Genomic DNA, 19,144 nt, shown 5'->3' with positions numbered 1-19,144 from the left:
GTTCCATCATTATGGATTCATCAACAAGCACTCACAGTTGCCTTCGCAGTGCCAGGGAACAAACCCAATTCTTATGCTCCTGTTATTTAAACAAATTGGATGTGTCTTGTTTTTCTAGAAAAGTTGCTTGGAATATGTCCACACTTTCATTTATTGCTATTATTATTTTAAAAAGCTGGTGATGGGAGTGATAAGGACAAGACTCACAATTGGAAATTCAGACTGATGTCCTAGAATAGAAGCCAGCCCCGAGTCCAGTGCTCCAGGCTCGTGTTTTCTCCCCTTGTGGGAACAAACACCTCTGACAATCTGAGGAAAGCTGCTCTAGACCTTGTGCCTGAAGCACATCCTCAGACCCCTTGACATTTTGTAAATGACTTCAGAGACCCCCTGCAACCCAGGTCAGACCCCTTTTCTCTTGGAACCAATACTTAAGTGTCTTCTTCCCCTGAGCTTCCCAGGGCTGAGTCTCAGCCTCTGCTGTGACCCCAATCACACTACATTACCACATCCCCCTCCTGGTTGACAAGTGAATTATGAATGTAATGGTGCTGGCAGACAGAGGTCCAGGGCCCCCCGACCCTTTCCTCCTTCAGTCTCCTCACACATCCTGCAGTCAACTTCTTTTTTTTAATTTAAGTTTATATTGATTTTTAGAGAGAGGAAGGGAGAGGGATAGAGAGATAGAAATATCGATGAGATAGAAACATTGATCGGCTGCCTCCTGCACACCCCCTACTGGGGATGAGCCACAATCTGGCAGGGAATCAAACTGGTGACCTCCTGGTTCCTGGGTCAACGCTCAACCACAGAGCCACACTGGCTGAGCTGCAGTTGCCTTCTTGACTTCTGGTCTCCCTGCTTATCTCTCTTCTGCCATCATTACAACATCTCATCTTGCTGTGTCTGGTTTCTTTCCCTCCTGGATGTCCTTCCCCCTGTGGCAGCTTCATCTTCCTAAAGCACATCAACAGTGCAGGTCAGGCATCTCCCATGGCTCATTCACTGTCTTCTGAATCCCTTGACCTGGTTTCAAGGGTCTCAGTAGTTGGCCCTACCTACATCTTTAGATGAACTGCTCTTCTCCACTCCCTATAACCAAGACGAGCTACCAGCAGGTGCACATCTTCTTGCCTTTGCTCAAGTTATTTCACCTCCAGGAATGTCTTTCATCCATATCTCTGTCTATTAAAATCCTACCCATCCTTACAGCCCTAGAATAAGTGTGCCACCCTCTGAAATTTCCACTGCTCATCCCATTCAACATTTTTCTTCCTCCCTTTTCCATGTTCCCCTTTTCACTTTAAGTAAACAATTACATTCCTTCTTTTTCCTAAGGGTTTAAAGGTGATAAGAATATCAATATCAGACAATAGTAAAATACAGAGACCAGTGGATTCGAATCCTAGCATACTTCCTAGTTGTAAGCAAGTTACTCAAACTTTCTGTGCCCCACTTTCCTCATCTGAAAAATAGAAAAAGTCATGTGACCACCTTAAAAGATTATTGTGGAGGTTAATAAAATAAGGTATGTAAAGCTCACATAGCACCTGGCATAAGATAAGGACTCATCATCACCATCAGCATCATCATATCAGCATCAGCATCATCAGCATCAGCATCATTACCATCAGCAGCATCACCATCAGCATTAGTAGCGGCAGCATCACCATTAGCGTCATCACTGTCAGCATCATCACCATCAGCATCATCACTAGCATCAGCATCATCACCATCATTATTGTTATTATCAACGATAAAATGACAGGGGTTAAGTAATTAAAAATGGTATGGGGGAAAGGAGATTTATATACCCGAAAATCTAAGCAAAGGAAAAGTACTCAGCTGAGGATAACATTTTGCTGTGAGATTCTTGGCAGCTAGGTCAAAAAGGGAACATAGCAGTTGATTTCCATAACTCATATTATCTAATAAGAGAAAGCAGGGAGGCAGGGAGGCTCATCAGGAGAGACAAAGTGGAGGGGTCTTTATATGAGGATGATGGAATAGAAGGCTCGGTTTAGAACCAGCTCTCAGGTTTACCGTTGGCCAGAGGGGAGAACACAACATCTCATTTGGATTTGTTGGTGCGTTTCTGGCATGGGATTCCTGATAAGGTGGTCGCCTGGCACAAACTATATGCTGACTGTGGCAACAACACTTCTCCCCCACTTGACCAGGGCTCCATAAGGGCAAGGGCAGTGTCTTACTCATCTTTGTCTCCCCAGCACCCCGCTGAGTTCCTGGCATTTGATGACTATGCAGTGTATATGAATGAATGAGGAAGTGAATGATGTATGAACCATAAAAATGCCGCTGCAAGGAGGGTGAGTGAGGCCCAGAGGTGGCCAGGATCCAAGCAAGAGTCACGATCATCAGAGGAAGCATTGAGTGACATAGGGACAGAATATCAATAAGCCAAGACATTGCAGGGTTCCCCCCCCTCTTTCTGCCTTAAGATGCAAAGAAGGAAAGTCATGTTTTCTTGAGCACCTGCTATGTGCCAGGCTCTGCATTTTAATTTTCTGTTTATCTCATTGTCTTAGCAACACCTTTCATAGATGGTCCATAGCACTCCCCTTTTACAGAAGAGGAAGCTGAGGCTCAGAGGAGTTAGGCAACTTGCCCAGAGTCATCCAGCTCCAATGGCAGCAGAGCAGGAAGAGGAACCTGGTGGCTCCAAGGCCAGGGCTCTTTCTCAGACACCAGGAGACCTTTACAGTAGCCCATGCGTGTCTGCTTAGCACTAGGAACCATGAGCGGTGAAAGGAAGATGAATCGTGATTAACGTCCCATGTCCCGTGTCCCCCTTTTTAATTTAATTTTATGGTTTCGGGACTTGTGCGGCAGGTTGTGGGAGCCTGCAGAGATGGGCCACCAGTGGTTTGGATTAATCCCCTTTTTAATATCTTTGTTGCAACGTTATTTCCAATTCAGCTCCCAAGTCACATTAAAAAAATACCTCTTCCTTAGGGTAAGCCTTCTCTTATTAAACAGATTCAAATGAAAAGTTTTAAAGATAATTTGAACAATAAGAATCACTCTGTAGCTCCCAGCCGAAGCTCCTTTATTGCTGTATTTATTCCGCAGTATTTCCTGTCTCATTCCCCAGCTCACTGAATCCTTCATCACCCCCAACCCTTTCAGTCCTTGGCCCAACTCAGACCTGAATCCTGTGTTCTCAACTTCTCCTTTCCCCTCCTGCGGGGTGGAGGGTCGGGGAAGAGGTGGGGTGGGAGGTGTCTCACCTCCACCTGCCAATCAGGGAGGAGCTGGAAAGTGGAAGGAAATTTGCACCAGGCTTGGTGCCTCCCTGTACATCATCTGCATCAGAATGCAGATTCCTGGGCCCCATTCTGCACCAACTGAACTGCCATTTTCCCGTGAGGGCCCAGGAATCTGCATTTGGAACAAGCACTGCAGGTGATTCCCGTGCACATGCATAGAAAGTTCTCTGATACTTTAGGGGTCAAAGATGATGGAACCTCAGGCGTAACAGGGACATAGCTTGGAGAAGGTGGTGCTCCAAAGAAAAGCATGTGGGAAGGAGACTGACCTTTACTGAATTCCAAGTGTGTGCCAGAGACATTGTAAAAAATGACTCAACTCTATAAAGGTCTCTGCTAAGAAATGAGATGAACTCAAAGTCCAGGCTTGGTGTTCAGGCAGCTGACGGATTTCACAGTGTTACCTCCTTTCACCCCAGCCTGGGTGGTGTCCCCTTCCATCCCCGTGAAGTTTCAGAGCCTTCCCCAACTTTCCATTCCTAGCCATCCTGGCCCTGGGCTGTGAAGGGTCAGCAGAGCTCCAAGCCTGCAGCCCAGAGTGGCTCTCCCGCACCACCAGGTCTCTCTCTCAGTAGGAGCTGCTAACATTTGCATAGCGCTGCTACAGTTTACCAAGCGCTTTCACATTCATCATTTCACTTAATCCTCACTGCAGCCAGGAGAGTGGAGGAGGAGCGGGGTGGGAGGCCAGAGCTCTCTGAAGGCCTTCTGCCCAGCTCCCCTGCCCCCCACTGGAGAGGTTCCTGCAGACAGAGCTCAGTGGGTTTCCAGGTACCTTTGGGACACAGGTGTGTAGGCCCCAGGATGGCAGCTAAATCTGCAGCTTCTCTCAACTGCCCCTCCACCCTCAAAATGAAAAAACTTGGCACAGGCCCCTCAGTTGGTTAGAGAGGTGGAATCCATCCTTTCCCCTGGCCCCTTTCTTCCTGCTGTTTTTTTTTTACAAGTGTGCACACATGGGTGTATATGTATAGTGTACTTGGCTGTGCTATGTGTGTCCATGTGTATGCATGTATGCAACATGTGTGTGTGCATGGCTGTGGTGTGTGTACACATGGCTGTGTGCATGCATGGATATGGTATATGTTCATGAGTGTGCTGTGTGTACATGGGTGTGCTGTGTGTGCATGTGCACATGGGCATGGTATGTATGTCTGTACTGCTGTGCTGTATGTGCATGCATGTATGTGGTATATGTTCACAAGTGTGCTGTGCTGTGTGTGTGCATGGGCATGGTGTGTGTGTGCATTACTGTGCTGTGTGTGTGCATGGGTGTGGAGTGTGTACGGGGAGGGAAACCCAGGGCAGTTCAATGAACCCTCCTTCTGGAGGAGAGGGAAGATGGAGGAAGGTAGCTTTGACATGGATGGCCATGTTCCTTCCCTCCACAGTGGGCAGGGGCCACCCTGGGTGCTGTGACATATGCACCAGGGGAATGTCCATCAGCCCGGGGCAAGTGAGGGTGGGGCTCTCTAGGGGCTGGTGCCAGGCTGGATGCTGGAGCCCCTGCTTCCATGATGAAAGCCTCTGCTTGTCTGAGGCCCTTTGGTGCCTCCTTGTCACCCCCATGCACAGCCATGGCTCCTTCAAGTCCCTGCATTGGCCCCACCTGCCCACCAAGTCCTGCCTTCTGCAGCCTCAGCCTCCTTGTTTCTGGCTGGCTCCTGGCCTTTGGCTCTCCTGCAACTGAGATTCAGAGAAGGGAAGTGAATTGAGGTCACCCCTCGGAAAGGACAGAGCTGGGGTTTGAATGCAGGTCTCCTGACTGCCAAGGCCTTGCTCTCTCTCCCACTCTGTTTTGGAAAGTGTAGGGTAGGGGCTAAGAGTAGTGGCTTGGAGCCGTGAGGACTTGCTCCCAACTCTGCTCCAGTACTTACTCTCTTGGGTGAACTTGAATTTGTTGTTCAATTCCAGAGCCTCAGTTTCCTCTTTCTAAATTGGGGAGGAAGATGTTACCTACTCCTCGTGGTTGCTCTGGAGTCTAACAGCTGGCACCTAGCAGACACAGCACAGGCCCTGGCCCAAGTTCAGTCCCTTCCCATCATGCCTCTGGGCTACTATTGGGAAGAGACCAGAGCCTGACACTTCCCTGCTGAGATCTCCTCAGTGGCTTTGCTGTTTCTGTAGAATAAAAACTTGGAGCATCACTTAGTCTAAGACCTGGCAGGCTCTGACTCCTGCCATCTCTAACTGCACCTCTTGTGACCTCCCCACTTTCCAATTTATGTACCTCACCCACTTGAGCATAGTTCCATCAGTGCACCAAGCTCTTGGTTACCATGTGATCCTCACACATGCTGTTCCCTGTGTCTGGAAAGCTCTTCCTTGCTTTTTTTTTTTTTATTAACCTGGTTAAATGCTTATTATCCATTAAGCTCCCGCCGAAATGACATTTCCTCAGAGAGCCCTTTCTGCTGTCCTGAGGGGTGTACCCCTGCTATTCTCACACACAGCACTTCACTTTGGTTTCCAGGGTAGCCTCATGGGTAAGAGAGCGGCATCTGGGCAAGATTGCCTCAATTTACACCTTGTCCCTTCTTAATTCTGTGACCTTGGGAAAACTCTCTTGTCTTCTTCATTTTTAAAACTGGGATGGTTATGTCTCTGTATCAGTTAGCTTTTAGTACTTAATAGACTGCCCCAAAGCTTAGTGGCTCAAAACAACCACTATCGACGCAGCTCACGTTTCTGAAGTTCAGTAGTCTGGGCTAGGTTCAGCCAGGTAGTTCTTCTGGTGGGGACTGGGCATGGCTGGGCACGGATAGTGCTCACCCAACATCTGCAGCTCAGTTGGGTCTGGCCAACTATTGGGGTTCGCCTCTGGGGGATGTTTCATTCTCCAGCAGGCTCTCCTGGGCTTGTTCAGCGGGACATGGCCGAGTCCCAAAAGAAATAAGAGGCGGAGTCCTAAAGAATCAAGTTGGGAGGGAATTACCAAAGAACCTGGATACAGGATGCCAAAGGTGTGATGAAATGGGCCATGGTTGTCATCAGTCTACACCAGGGATCCTCAAACTTTTTAAACAGGGGGCCAGTTCACTGTCCCTCAGACAGTTGGAGGGCCGGACTATAGTTTAAAAAAAAACTATGAACAAATTCCTATGCACACTGCACATATCTTATTTTGAAGTAAAAAAACAAAACGGGAACAAATACAATATTTGTATTTGCATGTGGCCCGCAGGTAGTAGTTTGAGGACCCCTGGTCTACACACTAGCCCCTGGGGGCTGTTGTGGGGATTAAAATGAGAGTTTTGCATGGCAAGTGCTTAGCACAGTGCCTGGCTGTTAGCACTCCAGACAGGCTAACACTTCTTCCTATTTTATGAACTAGGGCCTGATGCAGCTTAAGGTCTGGCCCCCACTGAGGGGAGGGGATTTGAATCCAGTGTCTGCCTCCCTCTAGAGACGCAGCTCATAGCCAATATGCTCTGCTGATCTACCCACGCAGATGTGTCGAGAAGTCAGAATCTCACCCAGTCAGGGGGTCAGTCTGTGGACGGGCTGCCCTCCCAGCCCAGGTCTGTGCAGGACCCAGAGCCCGTCTCACGCCTCCCTCTTCCACCAGCCACGTTGCCTGGGCACGGGGCCTGGGTCCCCTGTTTGTGGATGGTCTGAAATGCTATAGCGAGAAGAAAATATTTGTTTTGCTGTCCTCTTCCAGCACTAACAATTTTCTGCTTGCATTTTTCTGTTGTTTGGCTCAGCTGAATAGCAGTTTTCATCTTTGCTCTGTGTTATCATGTACACAGAACTGCTGTCGGGGAGCTAACAGCATGCTTGCTTAGTCATTATTCTGGGAAGGGGTGCCAGCCAGTCAATAGCCTTTATTTTTGTATAGCTCTGTACACTGCAAATGCAGAAATAATGCACAGTGTCCGCGGACAGAGCCACCGTCAGACACCTATCATTTCTGGAGGCGGGCAAAGCAGAGGTGGTGGCAGTAGCTGGAGCCACGGCACCGAGTGTGACTCTTGCTTCCTCTGTCAGCGCCCAGGAGCTGGGTTAACCTTCCTGAATGATTCACTGTGATAGTCTGTGGCAGATTTTATGGTTTTTTCCCAACTCAAAGGAGAAAGCAAATAGCACGGGAGAAGTGCCAACATCGGCAAAACTTCTTAGGAAGAGAGAAGAAAAGATAGATTCCAGAAATGCAGGCAAGCAGGCTTGGTGTGGAACCCAGCAAAGTTGGAAGGAGAATGAAAAGTGTTTTTGTGAGCCCCAAGGTGGTTGCTAGGGGGCAGGTTCTGTGTGGGATCAGCCAGGGGCCTGCCTTACCAAGGTTGGGGGTCTTAGGACTGGACCTACCAGGGTAGTAAGTGAACTGTTCACAGAGATGCCAGGCCAGAGGTGGGACATGGACAGAAAGACAGAAAATGGAATCAAAGCCAGACAGGTTGCAACCCATGCAAGGAGGTAGACAGCCTTTGGCAACAGAGCTCCTGAGTCCAAGAGCTCCAAGAAATGGACAAATGTAACGACAAGTTCATGAGCTTCTTCATTCATTTATTCAACAAATACTTACTGAGCTGAAGTTATGTGCCAGGTACTGTGCTAGTCCCCCAGGCCTCTGTGGTGAAGATAAGACAATCTCTGCCCACAGAGAAGATATATTGTTGTGTGGAGTAAAGGCATAAAAAAGATACTGTATGATGGTGATAAATACTAAGAGGAAAATAACCTGATGGAGTAGAGAATGCCTAGTAAGACTGGGCAGGGGTGTGGGAGGAGGTAATAACACTTTTACAAATGGGATAGGAAAGGTGCATTTGAGAGTGAAACTTGAACTAAGTCATGAATGATGAGAAGGAGCCAGTCAAGGGATGATCTGTCATTCCACAGGACATGCAAAGGCATGTCAAGAAATATCTGTAAGGCCAGAGTGGCTGGAAGAAGGGGGAATCGAAGTGGGAGGGGGCGATGGGGTCACTTCTTGTGGTGCCCTGGATTTTACTCTATGTGTCATGAGAATCCACAGGAGGATTTAAATGGGGGAATGGTTTGATTTGAGTTCTGGGAATGTCCTAGCTCTTAGGACATGCACTTTTCTAGAACAAACAAGAACGAAGGAATCTTGTTTTCATGCGGGTGGAGGGGACAGGTCAGGAGACCCTCCATGAGGGATTTGTAGCTGCACTAAATCTCCATTGTAGGGAGGTGTTGGACAAAGGCTGCCTTAAAGAAGTGGAGATGGGATGGTGGTGACTGGATTGATTGACTTATTCCCTCAAAGTGTTGATCCAGGATTACTGTCAGGCTGCGGGCAGGGTCTCTAGCAGTGTCCCTAAGGCTCAGCCCTGGAGTGTGTCCCTTTCAACATTTTCATTCACAAGTTGGCGGGAGACCCAGAAGAGGTGCTCATCAGACATGCAGCTGACAGGGAGCTGTGAGGGACAGCTAATGCCACGGATGACAGGCTCAGGATTCGCCGCAATGATCCTCCACAGGCTGGAGTGATGGGATGAGCCCCAATGATATCCCCGACTGCATTCAGGTGGGGAAACGAAGCCCAGCCTTGGAGCGGGGGCTGGGAGACCTCGCTGGGTACCATCCCTGGAGAGGAAGCAGGCCGGGTGGGAGGAGGTGGTGATGGCAGCCAGACCCAGTGGCATCCCCACACCAGCCTCTTTACTTTCTTGGTGACAAGGACCTTAGCCTCTTTCAGGCTCACTTTTCCCATCTGTAAAATGAGGATGATACTGTCTATTGCCCAGGGGTGTGGAGAGGATTAAATTTGAGCATATGGATGGATACCTGGTTTCCTGCCTGTAGTAAGTCTAATTTAGAAAATCTTTTGATATATAGCTTGCTTTGTAAGGTGTTTTGTTTGTTTGTTTGTTTGTTTTTTTTGTGTGTTTTTTTTGGTTGGGGGGGGGCGGGGAGACTGATCCTTCAATTGTCTGGTTTCTGTGACTTGAGACTCATCGGTTCCCTTTGAGGATAAGGATGAGGATGAAGAAGAAGGAGGGGGATCTAAAACTTAGGACCATAGATTGGCAACCTCTTTATTCCAGTTGTCCCCGTAGGCACAGAGAGAGTGAGGCCTACTTATAGGCTAAGTCTAGACTTGGGAAGGAGGAAAGAAAGGGAGTAGGAGAGAGGACAGTGAAGAGGGAGAGAAGAGAGGATGGAGAGGAGAGGAGAGTGATACCCCACACCAGTCTTGCTGGCCTCCAATGCTTCCAGGTCAGCCTCCTCCAGCTAAGACTCTCAGCCAGTGTGCTGGCTGCGTACCAAGCACGGTATCAGTGCTGAGCTCACACATGGATACCTCAGCAAGTTCTCACACCGCCTATGAGGGTGGGTGCTGCAGGTCTCAGACCCACCTTACAGGGGTTCCCTGAGGTTCTAGGGTCTGACATGAATCAAGCACAGGAGTGGTGCCTGATTCCGAACCAGGTGTGTGGCTGGAGTCTGCCCTTTCCTGGCACTGCTCCCTGCCTCCTGACCTGGGGAGGCTACATGCAGAAGGCACGGCTGTCTCGGGTGTTGAAATAGCAACACATTCCTGTGTTGTTAGCTCCTTCCCACGCACCCAAGTGCCCTGGCCACGCAGCCCCTTCCACAGGAGCCCTGAGCCTCATCCGAACCCAGCAACCAGGGACTTAATGCCCAGCACAGCAGGAAGCCACTGGGACTATAGCCCATGTCCATTCTGGTTGGTTGTCAGCTGCAGTGTAGTGATATGTGAGTCACTGTGTGCCCCATGTGTGTGCACATCAAACACACGTAGGTATGTGTCTGTGTGCACGTGTGAGTGTGCATGTGCTCATACACAAAGAGCATTACTGGGAAGGCTGGATTTGATTCTATAGTCACTTTGTGGGACTCGCCAGGCCCTTCGAATGGCTTGGCAGGAGCGTGTGCCAGGCCTCCCCAGCTGCAAAGTTCCACTCGTGAGACACTTTAGCTTTCCCCTCTGATCTCTTCTTTGCCATCTTTACCACCTTCTCTCAGGGCCAGTGCACTGAGCAGTTTCCAGAATGCTCTGTGTAGACCACCTCATCTAAACTGGGTGGTGGTGACTCTCCTGGGAGTGCCAGGGAGGAAGGTGTCCCCTTGTGAAGGATGCCGGTGGGGCATGCTGGGCCATGAGCCAGGCCAGCAGGATTGCCACCCTCTCCAGCACCTGGAGAGAGCCGGCAACAGGAGCCTAGAGTCCATGGGACCATCAAGCCCCATCGGGTTGGTGCAGGACATTAAGGGTTCAGCTGGGGGCCAGAGTCTGAGGTGCAGGTGGAGGCCCGTGTGTAGATACAGGTAGATACTTGTGAATCTGTGCAGGGACCAACCATCTGCTGGTGCTCCTAGGAAGTGGGGCTGGCTCCAGAGGCCTTGATCTGGGCAAAGGGCCATGCCAGCCTGGGTGGACCACTGGGCCACAGTGTGGAATCCAGGATTCAGGTGCTCAGCCAGGCTGAACAGGTGTAGACATACTAGCTGACACTGTGTCACCCGTACTCTGTGCCAGACACTGTCCACAGTGCTTTGCACGTCTATGATATTCCTGGAAACCAGATCAGGAAACAAGGGTACAAAGATACTGAGCAGACTGCTCAGGGTCACACAGTGGGGAAGTGACAGAGCCCGGTGTGAGGTCCATCTGTCCTCTCCACAGTCCCTTCTCTCACTCTGCCACTCTGCAGCCAGTCCTCAGGACTTCCCAGGGCTCAGCCTCAGCACTCTGAGCCCATGCTCAGAGCCGTTGGATCATCCCTGGCCCTTTTGTTGCTATCTTTTTTGCTTCAGGTCCTGGGCATGACTGAACAGGGAGGAGGGAGGGATGAAATGAAATAAAAGCTCAGCTCAGCCGAAACCGGTTTGGCTCAGTGGATAGAGCATCAGCCTGTGGACTGAAGGGTCCAGGGTTCGGTTCCGGTCAAGGGCATGTACCTGGGTTGCGGGCACATCCCCAATAGGAGATGTGCAGGAGGCAGCTGATCGATGTTTCTCTCTCATCGATGTTTCTAACTCTCTATCTCTCTCCCTTCCTCTCTGTAAAGGATCAATAAAATATATTTAAAAAAAAAAAAAAAAAGCTCAGCTCAGCCCAGCTGGCGTGGCTCAGTGGTTGAGCATCAACCTAAGAACCAGGAGGTCAGGGTTCAGTTCCCCGTCAGGGCACATGCCGGGGTTGTAGGCTGGATCCCCAGTGTGGAGTGTGCAGGAGACAGCCAATCAAAGATTCTCTCTCATCATGATGTTTTTCTTTCTCTCTCTCTCCCTTTCCTCTCTGAAATCTATAACTATATATATATATATATATATATATATATATATATATATATATCTCAGCTCACTTAGCAAATAGTAGTATTGGGAGAGGACCGCAGTGTCCCGATTCCCAGAACCACACTCTTGATGCTGGGCCTGCTAGTGTGGTGTAGAGACCTCTTGGGAGTCCCGAGAAAGCAATCGGTTCCCCTTACCTTCTCCATCTACTCTCCTTGGGGCCCAGCCCTGCAGCAGAGCCACCCTTCCCCAGCAGGCACTGAGGCTCCTGTCTTTCTGACCTGTTTGCAGGGCTCTGGAGTTCAGCAGTGACAAAGATGAGATCTCCCTGTTGGTGGAGCAGGAGTTCTTGAACCTGACCAAAGAGCACCTCATCCTGGTCACGGAAAGCTCAAGGGAGCTGGAGGCCGCTGGCTCTCCGGAGGGGCCCGGACAGCCCCCTCCCTGCCTTCTCACGCCTCCTCTGGTGGTAGGCAGCAGGGAGCGCCCACGAGCCTCTGTCATTGCCGGTGACAAACTGCTGGAGCCGAAGGTGGCCGTGTCCATTATCGGCAGCAGGCAGGACTGCGATTCTGCCATGACCACGGTCACGGGCATCCTGCGTGCTGCCAAAGTCAAGCGTGCCAAAGGGACAGAGGACGGGGGCCACAGCCTGGGTGCCTCCAACTCAGAGATCAGCAAGCTCCTGGCCCAGTTCCCACTAAAGTCCAAAGAGACCTCCAAGGCCCCCGACAACAAGGTGGTGCTGGAGGAGACGCGCGTCATCAAGGATTTCCTGCAGAACAGCATGTTCAGCGGCCCCCTCCACAGGGAGCCCATGGGGCTGGGCCCCTTCCTGCTGCTGCCACCCTCGCCGCCTCCTGCACCCACTGACAAGCTCCTTGAGCTCCCTGTTCAGAAGAGGCAGCTCCCAGTGTTTGCCAAGATCTGCTCCAAGCCTGAGGCGGACCCCGACGTGGAGGGGCACCACTTGATGGGTAAGTGGGGCTGAAAGCAGGGCTGGTGGTGGGCCTGTCAGGAGGAGAAACTCACCAGAAAGCCAATCGGGCTGCAGCGGTGCATGCGGCATCTTCGTGCAGAGTAGGATGGATGAGGTGGCCTCTCTGGTGGGTGCAGCGTTTTCAGTGTCCATGTGCCCCAGGGCTGGGTGCCCGTGTACAGGGCACGGCTGATTCCAACGTGCTTTGAGAAGAGGGACAGGCACATTTGGCACCTGACTCATTTGGAGTCCACCGGGTGTCCAGGGTACATTGAAGGAAGCACTTACCCAGCTGAGTCCTGGGTGGAGCTGCAGAATGGGGACTTTAAGCCAGACAGGGGAGAGATTTGATTGGCAGCTGGCGTCATTTGGCTTCTAATGGAGGTGCCTGTTCTGACAATGAGGCCTGCTCCTCTCTCTGGGGCAGGGGGTGAATATGTAAATTCTCCAGGTACGGTTGAGACCATTGGCCCTGGAATTTGTTCCCAGCACCTCCACGGCCTTCGCAAAGTGCATTTCCACCCCCTAACTGAGGAGTCAGCCTTCCCAGGAGATGCAGCCACCCCCCAAGTTTCCCCATCCCACTCGCAGGTTCTACAGATTGTGCCTGTTCTAATTCAGCCACTCAGATTGGGTGGTTCCAAGAAGGCAGACTGACGCAGGGGCACTTGCCTATAGTCAGCTGTCGCTAGGAGTAAGCCAAAAGGAAATTTATCCCTATTCCGTGAGCATGAAAGGATAACTGAGATATACCTGAACTGGGAGGCCCAGATCCATGTTCCTAAGGAAATAGCAAGATGGTCACACTTGAGGACATGCTGTGCTGGAGCATTGTTGGAAGGCCAAGGAATCAGAGCTGCGCACAGCAAGCTGGCCTCCAGGTCTTGGGCAGGCCTCTAGGAGCCAGGGGGCTCTTTGGGGACTCTGGGCAGAATGTGTGAGAAGATGAGCCCTGCCTGGAGAAAGGGCTTTTCTCCCACCCCCTTCTCCAGGAGGCATGCATGGCTATCTCTCCACCCGCCCTCCCCAGCATTTGTGTGTGTCTGTGTGCACAAATGTATGGGCAAAGGTGTGAGTGTATTGGTTAGAGCCGTGGTCGGCAAACCGCGGCTTGCGAGCCACATGCGGCTCTTTGGCCCCTTGAGTGTGGCTCTTCCACAAAATACTACGTGCGGGCACGAACGTACAGTGTGATTGAAACTTCGTGGCCCATGCGCAGAAGTCGGTTTTCAGCCTGGGCGAGTCTATTTTGAAGAAGTGGCGTTAGAAGAAGTGGGGGGTGTTGGTCAGTCAGGTGACGGGAGACTCGGCGCAGGCGGGCCGCAGGAAACGCAGCACGGGGTCGACCTCAGCTAGATTGAGGACGTTTTCAGCAAAGGCCAGCTTAGGAGTACCCTAATTAAGTTATAACAATGTACCTACCTATATAGTTTAAGTTTAAAAAATTTAGCTCTCCAAAGAAATTTCAATAGTTGTACTGTTGATATTTGGCTCTGTTGACTAATGAGTTTGCCGACCACTGGGTTAGAGGAAATGCAGGTGTGGCTGCATCTGAGTGTGTATGTGTTTGTGAGTGTGTTTGTCCTATGTGTGGAGTTTCATACATGAGAATGAGTCAAAGGAGTGACAGGCGGAAAGGTGTGTGTGTCTGGGTACACAGACGCTGGAAGGGGAGTTTTGGAGATGAGCGAGCAGCAAGCATGTTTAAGGCGACCGAAGGTGTGTGAGAGAGACTGCAGGTGTGTGGCTCTCTGGGGACAGGGCTATTATTATTAGTAGGTATTGTTATTTCAGTGCACTAGCTGGGGGCTAAACTCAGCAACCAGAGAAACTCTTGGAAGGGACTCTAGGGACATGTTTTGCTAAAAATGTCATTTTTCTCCTAAATTGGCTCAGGCTAGAGCAGCTCTCTCCTTTGCTGTGATGGCTCTAGGAGGACAGGCCCAGTCCTGCCCAGACTTAGCCCCGAGGTCATTGGGCTGGAAAGAAGTGGGGGAGCAAGAGCTGGGAGGATCCAATCTACTCCCAACACTGGACACAAGTTCCCCTGATATCGTAGCTGCTGAAATGATCCAAGGTGCCTGCTGTGTATCCAGCACCATTTCCCAGCCATGCTTCATGTAGACCGGGCCCCCAGGCTGGGGAAGGAGTGAAGGGTGCTGGGAGGGCCAAGGCCTCTCCCCTGCTTCAACCAAGCAATGGCTTCTTAATTTGGTTTGAAGAAAGAGTCCCATTCCCCAAAAGGAAGTACAGGTGAAGACCATCGCTGCGGAGGGTCCTGTCACGGTCCGGACAGTGTCCTTGCACTGGGGAGCTCTGGGTCTATTTGGAGAGAGACCTGAGCCTGGCACGGACCACATCCTGTGACTCACTCCGTCTCCCCGATGACTCCTTGCCTTGGCCTGCAGTCACCCATTGTCTACCGTGCCCTCCTCCTCATGCCCCTAGACGTAAGGCCTGGCTGAAGAGCCGCTTCCTTCTGGAAGCCCTCTGACCCTCTCAGACAGAAGCGTCCTCAGCCACCCCTCCTCTCCCACTGTGTCCCTCTGTCACCTCACGGTCCCCATATGCCTTGTCCCAGAGCTATTTCTGGGTCTGTCTCTCTCTCCCTCCTTGTTGTGAGCTCCTGCAGGGCCGAGGCTGGCTCTGACTCATCACAGTGTCCCCAGTACTCAGGTCAGGGCCTGGTGCTGATGAGTGAGCTGAATCACCTGTGAGCATCAAAGCAGGACCAGAGTCCATGATGAGGGGCCAGACTGTGGCTTAGGCCACGTGTCTGTGGGAACTGGTGTCTCCCCCACTAAGCCAGGTGCTCCCAGTAGGCAAGAACTGTGTCCACGTCAGCTCTTACCTAGAACCTGACACTATGGAGGGTTGGAAGGAAGGAAGGGAGGGAAAAAGGAGGAAGGGTGGAAAGAAAATAGATAAAAAGGAAAGGAGGGAAGAGGGGAGGGAGGAAGGAAGGAGTTCATGAGAACTGAAGACCAGAGTGGGCAGTGGGCAGTGGGCAGTGGGCAGTGAAGGCATCAGGATGTTCTGATTGGACTTGGCTGGGAGAGAGACACCAGAGTGGTCTGAGCCTGAGGTGTGTGTATGGAGGATCCATCACTTAGTCTAAAGAAGGTGCCCTCCCCCCTCCCCCCCCACTTTACCTAGCACTTGGCCTGCTAGAATCATTGACTCAGTTTCCCTCCTCCTTCAGAACAAAACTCAGGCACCAAGGAGCCAACCAAGGGTCGAGAGAGCCTCTTTCTCAGTCAGTGGCCCCAGAGCCAGAAGGACATCTGTGCTGAAGAAAGTAGCAGTGACTCCGGGGGCTCCATGTCCATTGCCCTACCAGCCAAGAAGTCTGCGTGGTCCCCTGAGAAGACCCTGTTCTATGAGTTCCTTGGGGCCACCAAGAACCCAGGAGGGCAGCTGAGGCTGCGCAGCAAAGAGGTGGATGGGCTGGAGCTGAAATGTAAGCCGAACCTGCCCAGAGAAAGTCGGTGGAAGGGAGGTCAGGAACCCTCACAGGCCCTGGGAGTGGCTCTGCCATTCAATGGCTGTTATATCCACGGGCAAGTCACTGTCTTTCTTTGGGTGTCAGTTTCTAAACCTATAAAATAGGGGAGATGACTTTCTCCCTATGGCCCTTATCTGGAATACAATTGCTAGAGAAATGCTGTTGGCTTTGAGGGGTCACATGGGTGTTATTGGGGGTCAGTTCGAACACTTAGTCAGGTCAGACCTGACTAATTATATCCCCTCAAGTTGCCCAAAACAAAGAAAAATCCATGCTTCAGATTATTTGTATGCTGAGATTACTTATGTCCCTGCTTTGTCTCCCTTGCCCTCCTACAACTGTTTTAATCAAACCTACTTTTCCAAAAAAGATGCCAATAAGGGGAAACTGAGGCCCATCTCTGACTCTATAAGCCCACAAGAATTATAGTAGAGGGAGAGAATTAAGGATTCATATTCTGAAACAATTCAGCCAAATCTCACTCATTCAGACTCGTTTTGGGTCATACCATAGTGAATCATATAATGTTTTTAAAATATTAAAAAATATAACTCCAATATACATATAACAAACTGTGCAAAGTTCTCCGGGGTGGGGGGGGGTTGTTTTAATAATTTGAACAGAATGACTTCTAGTGGCATAGCAGTTGCTTCTATAAAACTGGATTTTTATAAAGTACTTGAAAGAACGTGGTTTTGAATGTAGGTGAGATGTAGTCTTAGCAATCGGGTTTATTGTGTGCACTGCGACCTGACACTGCCTCCTTTACTAGTGAGTGATGGAGAGAGAGGCTCCAAGGCAGACCCAGCTGGGAGTTTCACCCCTTCCAAATTGGCAAGGTGTGAAGGAATGGTGTTTTCCTATAGCTGGAAATTCACTTAAGGAACCAAGAGGAGCTTAAAAAACCCGACCTCCGAGAATATTAATCCCAGGGACAGTCCTGCTGAGGGTGTCCTGGCCTCTCCCTGCCTCAGTCACTGAAACCGCTCCTGTGACTTACAGTTAACCCACCTATGACAGCGGGGGACAAGAACAACCTCAAGTACACAGGGAACGTCTTCACCCCGCGCTTTGCCACCACCTTGACCTCAGCATCCCTGAACCAGCCACTCTGGCTGAACCTGAACTATCCACCTCCGCCAGCGTTCACAAATCACTCCAACTTCCCACAGTATCAGGTGAGTGAGCGGGTTCTGGGCCTGCTTTCCAGGTGGCCATCCATGCAGGTTCCCACCACAGAGTAGCTGCAGCTGGCAGGATGCCTAAATCACAGAGAACCTTGACACTAGTTAATGTCTTCACTGTGGCCACATCAGACCAACTACTTGGTGCACACACCTGAACATGCATATATATTTTTCTAATTTCTTTTTTCTGATTTCCAGTTCTCTTGGGGCTAGGTATTCTGGAGCTGCATTGCTAGCTCTGGCCTGTTCAGTGCTCTGGCTCCCGGGATAGGATGACAGCATAGTCTTTCTTCTCCACGCACTTCCTGTGACTTCCTTTATCGTCAGGTGACATGCATCCTAGATTACTTGGGACAGTTCCAGTTTAGGTCTTTTGTCCTAGAATAATTATGAATAGCACCGCTTTCACTCTCAAGTGTCCTGGTGTGGATGACAAATTATACGGTCACTTCATTGAAACATCTGAGCAGACTTCGCTAAGGCGGCACAGTGCTTGGTCTTGGACTCATAGCTGAAATGAAATTAGTAGCCAGGCAGACACAAAGGGATGGTAAAACACTCAGACAGGGTTGGAAATTTTACTCACAGAACTTATTATTCAGGGAAAATGTAGTTTCTGTAGTTTGTCTATTTAATCTCCCTTAAGAGCTGCCGCCCACTGGGTGGAAGAAGGAAAGAAATCAAATAAATGTCCACTCTGGTTTAAACCATAGTCCAATCCAATAGCTTAATAGTCCCTTAAGGTAGTGCTCAGCTTGTCGGAAAGCTGCTCCGTGTCTAAGATTCCTGTCTCCTGACCCCTCCCTGGCTCCTCCAGAGTGGCATGTTGGTGTATGGGAAAGGGTAGGAACGAACACCAACTTGTGGGTCAGGTTCTTGAGAATTTTCCGCCTGGCAAAGCCTGCAGAGGACAACTAGAGACAGAAATTTGCGGGAAGTCTTCTGGTCCTGTCTCTGTGCCCCTCCCACTGCCCCTTGGGCCCTGTGTCATTTCCCCCTTTACAGCAGAGGGAGAGCTGTCTTCCCAACTCCATATACAGCCTCTAGAGCCGTAGCCCCTGACTCTTAAAAAAACATATATATATATATATATATATATATATATATATATATATATATATATATATATCGATTGATTTCAGAGAGGAAGGGAGAGGGAGAGAGAGATAGAAACATCAATGATGAGAGAGAATCATTGATCGGCTGCCTCCTGCACACCCCCTACTGGGGATCAAGCCTGCAACCAGGGCATGTGCCCTTGGCCAGAATCAAACCTGGGGCCCTTCAATCTGCAGGCCGACGCTCTATCCACGGAGCCAAACTGGCAAGGGCGCCCCTGCTCTTAAACGGAGCTGAAGGAGTTTAGCAAAATCTCTCTTTTTCTCTTCAAATTTTTTTTTCAAGACTTTTTGTTTGTTTCCTTAAGAGAGCAGTGCCCACCCTCTCCTCACACGGGACAGAAGGCCTCCTGCGCCACCATCAAGGTGATCATGAATCTGTGACCAAAGAGTGTGCTTTCCACACCTATAATGCTGTCCCTGCACAGGTCCCTGTTCGTGTGCTCACAGATTCAGCAACCCCGTCAGCAATGTTCGCCCACTCGTGCTCGTCTGAGTGCTCGTTCACTACTCAGCCATTTCTTCACCTACTCACTGACATGCTCATTTTTACTTATTATTTGCTCATGTATTTAAATAATTGTAAAAACCTTTGCTTTGCACTGACTGTAGGACAGCATTGGCAAGGTGAGGGGATTCAGAGGTGACTAAGCCAGGAACCACCTCCAGCCCGGCACTGTGTGGGCACCCCCACTGCAGAAAGAGAACCGATGGCATCGTTTTCTTTAGTGTAAACCAGTTCCTCTATTATGCACTCTCAGGGCTCACCGTGCAAAGCTGATTCATCATGGTTTGCTTTATAAAGTGCAGATAATATCTCTTTGCTATGCTGACTC

General features: G+C 50.3%; 1 protein-coding gene across 1 annotated transcript in view; it reads left to right on the top strand.

Moving 5' to 3' along the window:
* Positions 1-19,144, top strand: part of CUNH1orf94 (chromosome unknown C1orf94 homolog) — a 37,444-nt gene that overhangs the window by 5,250 nt on the left and 13,050 nt on the right. The window contains exons 2-4 of the mRNA XM_023758445.1: positions 11,811-12,496; positions 15,701-15,958; positions 17,006-17,181. Of these exons, the coding sequence (XP_023614213.1) occupies positions 11,811-12,496; positions 15,701-15,958; positions 17,006-17,181 (1,120 nt within the window). The remainder of the gene's footprint in view (positions 1-11,810; positions 12,497-15,700; positions 15,959-17,005; positions 17,182-19,144) is intronic.

Source organism: Myotis lucifugus, unplaced genomic scaffold, assembly GCF_000147115.1.
Source record: "Myotis lucifugus unplaced genomic scaffold, Myoluc2.0 scaffold_131, whole genome shotgun sequence".
Classification (NCBI taxonomy): Eukaryota; Metazoa; Chordata; class Mammalia; order Chiroptera; family Vespertilionidae; genus Myotis; species Myotis lucifugus.
This window is presented reverse-complemented; position numbering and strand designations above follow the sequence as displayed.